The sequence below is a fragment of the Lactuca virosa genome, chromosome 8 (assembly GCF_052849685.1).
Source record: "Lactuca virosa cultivar CGN04683 chromosome 8, Lactuca_virosa_CGN04683_v6, whole genome shotgun sequence".
Taxonomy (NCBI): domain Eukaryota; kingdom Viridiplantae; phylum Streptophyta; class Magnoliopsida; order Asterales; family Asteraceae; genus Lactuca; species Lactuca virosa.
In genome coordinates this window covers 70380139-70385811 of record NC_136433.1, presented here as the reverse complement: position 1 = coordinate 70385811, position 5673 = coordinate 70380139, and the positions used below count along the sequence as shown (strand labels likewise).

General features: G+C 36.3%; 1 protein-coding gene across 1 annotated transcript; it reads right to left on the bottom strand.

Moving 5' to 3' along the window:
- Positions 1 to 4346: 4346 nt before the first annotated feature.
- Positions 4347 to 5052, bottom strand: LOC145130475 (uncharacterized). Its single transcript, XM_079065271.1, has 3 exons — positions 4882 to 5052; positions 4725 to 4800; positions 4347 to 4639 (listed from the first exon to the last, which is right to left on the bottom strand). Exons 1-3 carry the CDS (start codon positions 5050 to 5052, stop codon positions 4347 to 4349), a joined length of 540 nt encoding a protein of 179 aa, XP_078921397.1.
- Positions 5053 to 5673: the final 621 nt, after the last annotated feature.

Sequence of the window (5673 nt, the reverse complement as noted above, 5' to 3'; positions counted from 1 at the left end):
TTGTTCTTGAATATTGGAGAAAGTGTTCTTGGTCTCTTGTTGAAATTGGGTTTGGCTTTGTGCAAAAGAAGTGACGAGTTCTTGAAGGCTCATTTGATGGCTACCACTTGATTGACATTGTTGTGGAGGTTGTTGGTAATTTGGAGTGGGATGAGATGTTTGGGGATATGGAGGATTTTTGGAAGGATATTAGGAAAATTGGGGTCTCATCATAACATGTGGTGGGTTTTGCTTTGGTGGGTATGGGTTGTTTGGGTTATTCCTCCAATTTGTGTTGTAAGTGTTGTGAAACCCCATGGGTCTTGGTTGACCTTGACATCCTCCCATGGCATTAGCATCCTCCAGTTCACTTCCAAGAGTGGGAAACGTGTCCGTATAATGTCCCGTTATTGCACAAATACCACACACCATCAATTGTTGACCACTTCCCACCACTATTTGAATTAACACATTAGTCAAATCCAAGAGCTTTGATTCCAAGTGTTGGGTGTTGCTAACTTCACCAACAACTTGTGGGGAATTTCTCTTCATTTCATTTTGAGGCCCAAAGTTTCTTTGATTTTAAGAAATGGTACCAAAAAGTGATCTTATGTCTTGAGGTGTCTTGTTGAATATGTCACCACCACTTGAAGCATCAATCATCCTTCAATTTTTTTCATTCATACCCTCATAAAATTGTTGAAGAAGTAGTTGTTCGGGTATGTTGTGTTGAGGACAACTTGTACACAAGTTGTTGAATCGCTCCCAAAAATCATGAAAAGTCTCATTCTCCCCTTGACGAATCCCCAAAATGTCACTTCTTTTATTTGATATCCGAGAAGTGGGATAGAATTTGCTATTAAAGGCTTTGAGTAACTCTTCCCTTGTGTGAATAGATCCTGGTGGTAAGTTAAATAACCACTCTCTAGCTTTATCTTCCAAGGTGAGCAGGAAGGTGGTTAGCTTGAAATCATCCAATGTCACATGTCCGGGCAATATGCTAACACATATCATATGAAAGGACTTCAAATGCCTTTGAGGATCTTCTCTATCCAAACCATGGAACTTGGTGAGTTGATGTATGAAACTTGACTTCAATTCAATCACTCGGCGGTTTGCGGGATAAACAATACCAAGGGGTGTGTGAGTAACATCTGTCTCCATCATTTTTCGAAGTTTCAACTCTTAAGGGGGATTGGGTGGATTGCAGTTATTGGGATATTGTTGCATCTAATTGGGAGGTTGTTGGTAAGGTGGGTATGGGTATTGTTGGTGATTGTACATTTGTGGTGGAAAAGGTTGGTAGTTAGGATATTGGTTGTAGGGGGTTGTTGTTGTGGGTACATTGGGTGTTGGTACATTAGAGGTTGTGGGTAATGAGGTTGATTTGGTTGATGTGCTTGTGGTTGTTAACCTTGAAAAAGCATTGTTTTGAGGTTGGTTGTTTTGATGGAAGTTTTGGTTTTGTGGTTGTGGTTGTTGAAAATTGGGTTGATTTGGTGGATGAGGGGGTTGATTCCAAGGTGGCATATCTATGAGAGGTTCTTGGTTTTGTTGTTTTCTTGGTTGTTGGGGTGGGGTATTTGTTGGATTAGATGTGTAAGCCCATAACTATTATTGGTATGAACTCGACCCGAGAGTAGCATGGTCCATTTGGGTTGCGTATCATCAGGACAATTTGTTCGGATGGACTTTTGAGAAAAGAGGTTGTATATGATTTATTAATATATTATAAGCTATAATATATTAATATGAAATCATATGTTTTAATTAGTATTGATCAAGAATTAATTTGGTATTAATTTAGTGATCAAAAGAGACTAATTAAATCTATAGGGACTAATTATGGTAATTAGTGATATTTATATGTGTTGGGCTTATGATCCATTTTGGACGAAGTTTATGTATGGATACATAAACAGTTGGGCCACATGAACCATGGATCATAAAACACATGGGTATGGATTTGGGTTATACCCATGACCCTTGAAATACCACACATATAAATACAAGCATCTTGACCTAAAACCGCCACCCCTTGTGTGTGTGTGCATGTTCTTGGAGTTCATGAAGGTTTTAGAGTGCATGGAGATTCTCTCTCAAGTCCTACCTTTGTCCTTGATGTGTTGTGACTTCATTTGAGGCTTCCATACTATTGGGGCTAAGCTCTTAAGGCCAAATACATCAAGACTTCCAGCCACATAAAAGGTATGTTACACTAACTAGTATCTTGTGTAGTTTACATCTTTACATGCTAGTTATAGGCTTAATACCTTGGAAACACCTTTGCATGTATAATTAGTGAAAACATAGATCCAAGGTATTTAGGGTTGTATGTGCACCATAGGATGTTGTATTATACCAAAACCCATCAGTGGTATCCGATCCAAGGCTTGTTTTCAATTATACTTGATGGAAATGGCTGAAATTCGAAGTTTTTTGCTGTCTGGACAGGGGAATCGACGAGTCCATTAAGGGACTCGACGAGTCCATTAAGGTACCCAACGAGTTCATGTACAAATTCATCCAACTCGTCGAGTTGGTTCTTGCACTCGGCGAGTTGGACCCCCTGACAGCATATCTTCGAGGTTTTTGGCTGGAATTGGAGTAGGAACATTACCCTAAGCTATTTTTGAACTTATAAACCTGTTTTTGATGTGGTAATGTTCATGCTAATCCAATTTCAAAGATAATTATCAATGGATTCATGTTTTGTATTAGTTTAATGGTTAGACAAATTGCATGAAAATTGTTTGATTTTAATTATCCTGTTCTTATGAGTTGGTTTAGATTAATAGAAAAATTATGTGATAATTTGTTTTCAATCCAAATTGATCTAAAATTTGTTCATAAAATGTGTTTTGTAAGTTGTCCTCAAGTTATATGAAAAGTCTCATTTATGATTTTTATAACTCATGAGATTTCCATAAGTTATGAAAATGAAGAGTCTCATTCTTTTAATGTTTTTAAAGTCTTCCATAACTTGTCCTCAAGTTATGGAACTTGAAGAGTTTTTTTTTTCATTAAAACTACTTTAAACTCATAAGTTATGGAAACCATATGTCTTGAATTGTTCAAAACTTTCCCTCAAGTTTTGGAATTTGTAAAGTTACCCCCCCCCCATGTATTCTTTAGTTCCAAACCCTAGATTTTAAATAGTTTAAAATTCAACCCTTATACTATTATAATATTATAGATTTAATATTTATATATATGTATAAGAGTATGTCAGTCTTACCGTTAGTAGGCCTCATTCACGAAGCCGGTATATAAGGGGGGTATAAGGTTACTGCCTATAAAATGGCAGTTTAATGGGTGTTCACTCTCACCCACCGCTTCCTTGACTGGTGGAGGGTCGTTAGCCGAACGGGTTTGACATGACATTAATTCTCCCTTCATTAAAAGTATAATGATAAATACTAAGCAACTAAACACTTATAAATTCCCAATCTTAGTTACTTAGGAAAAATGTGAATTTGGTGCTAACCCATGAAATTACACTTTGTACCTTACCAAGTCGTTGGTGGAGCGTGTGTGGGTAACCTGCACACTAACATGGACTAGTAAGAGTGGAAAAGGGTGACTTAATGTTTATCATAGATCGGAGGAGCACGTGTAGGTAACCGGAACATTGATTAGGTGATAAATATTAAGGGTACCAGGTCAATTTGCATGGTTATTCACACCTTATTTGTGATCCTCGGCATCCCAGTCACAAACTTGAGAGGGCAAATTTGATTGGAAGATCTACTTCCTAAATTTCCATGGACATTGACAACGGTAACATGGGAAATCCAGAAAAGCTTTCTCTTCCCAATGGAAAGGGATCAGCCATGGTCAAGTCATTTTGACCCAATGGTAAAGAGAAAGGCTAAGGCCCTGTTTGATAGTTGCTGACTGAGAAAATGTTGACTGGGAAAGGTCTGTCTGGGTAAGAAATCCTGACTGAGTAAGAAATCCTGTTGTTTGATTGTACATCTGACTGAATGTGCTGAGTGATGAAAAATGACCATTTTACCCTGTTGTTATATATAGTGATGGATTAAGTTGCTGAATAATATAAAAACATACATATTGTCATACAAAATGTAAATTACACACAAATAAAAAATGTCATACAAAATGTAAATTAAACATAAATCATTTAATATCCAAATAAAAACATAATGAAATTTAAAATAACATAACAATTTAATGTAAAGTAGGTGAAAGTAGTTGATTTGCAATCTGATCACGCAAAACATGCATATATTCACCGACTTCTGGACCCCATTCTATGCCTTGTATGTTTTCTCTATCAATTCCCCCACCTTGGACGTCAGGAATAACCATAGTGTCCTCCTCAAAATTTGTAAACAAGTCATCTTCTATATATTGTATTTCCTTATGAAATTATGGACCGCGACACAAGCAATGACTATGTCTCTTTGCACTGTAAAAGGATAAGGAGCCATTTGTTTTAAGATTGGGAATCTCGCCTTCAATACACCATAAGCACGCTCAGTAACATTTCTAAGTTGTGCATGAGCATAATTGAACCTTTCTTCTCTAGTTAAAGGTCTGCCTCTTCGAAAATCGGCTAACCAATACCTAGTATTGCGGTATGGAGCCATAAACCCACGAGTGTTTGTATATGCGGCATCACAAAGGTAATATTTATCTGCAAATGAAAGTGACACATATTATATAATGACACATATTATATAAAGAAGATAAATAATAAAAATTATATAAAGACTACAAACCTGGTGGAGGAAATGGAAATCCAGAAGTTGAATTGAATGCAACTTCTTTCAAAACTCCTGAATCATGTGCTATACCCTCCCATCCAGCCCAAACAAAGGTGAATATAATATCAAAATCACAAATTCCTATTACATTTTGAAAACATTATCCTTTTACTCTTCCTCTATAACGAGTTTGTTGATCAACGGGTACAACCGCATGTACAAGAGTTCCATCTAATGCACCTATTGCTCCGGAAAAAATATTTTTTAACCGTCTCTGTCGTTCCGGGTTATGTCTTGTTGGATTAGGAGTTGTTGGTACTATAATTTCTTTTGCAAAACACATCATTGCTATTAGGACCTCGTGAAAACATTGATGAATCGTTTGTGTGGAGTGATGAAATCTTCCCTTAACTGCGTGAAAACGTTCATTATGTCCTATAACATGTAAGAATATAGCCATCTTCTCTTCAATGCTTATTGTCCTACTAGCTTGCAACCAATTTTTTTGGGTAAAATGGTTGCATAATAAATAAAATGCCTCTTGTGTAAGACGCAACATATCGAAACATTGTGTAGGGTCTTCGTACATCAAATCTTACGTATACGCATACCCGCTTGAATCGTTATCTCTAATTCTATGAATTCTGATTAGCCTGCGCCGGTTTGACCTCAACCAATAAAACACAAGTAAAAGAAAAGCTACAACTTCACCATCAGAAACCATACTTGACCTGTTACAAACAATTAGGTAACATGTTAAAGTAACAAAAGTCATATAACAAAGGTTATATAACAAAAAAATAGTAAATAACAAATGTCATATTCAATATCCAAATATCATCCAAAGTAACAAAAGTCACATAACAAAAAAAACTAGTACACATCATCTAAAGTAACATCCAAAAAATTCATCAAACATAGGATCCAAAAGTCATGCAATAAAAAAACTAGTAAACATCATCAA

Coding starts and splice junctions, on each gene's coding strand:
- LOC145130475 (XM_079065271.1), bottom strand. CDS start 5,052: ATGTGTTTTGCAAAAGAAATTATAGTACCAACAACTCCTAATCCAACA. Junction 4,801..4,881: donor AAACTCGTTATAGAGGAAGA/GTAAAAGGATAA, acceptor GCTGGATGGGAG/GGTATAGCACATGATTCAGG. Junction 4,640..4,724: donor ATTTCCATTTCCTCCACCAG/GTTTGTAGTCTT, acceptor TTTCATTTGCAG/ATAAATATTACCTTTGTGAT.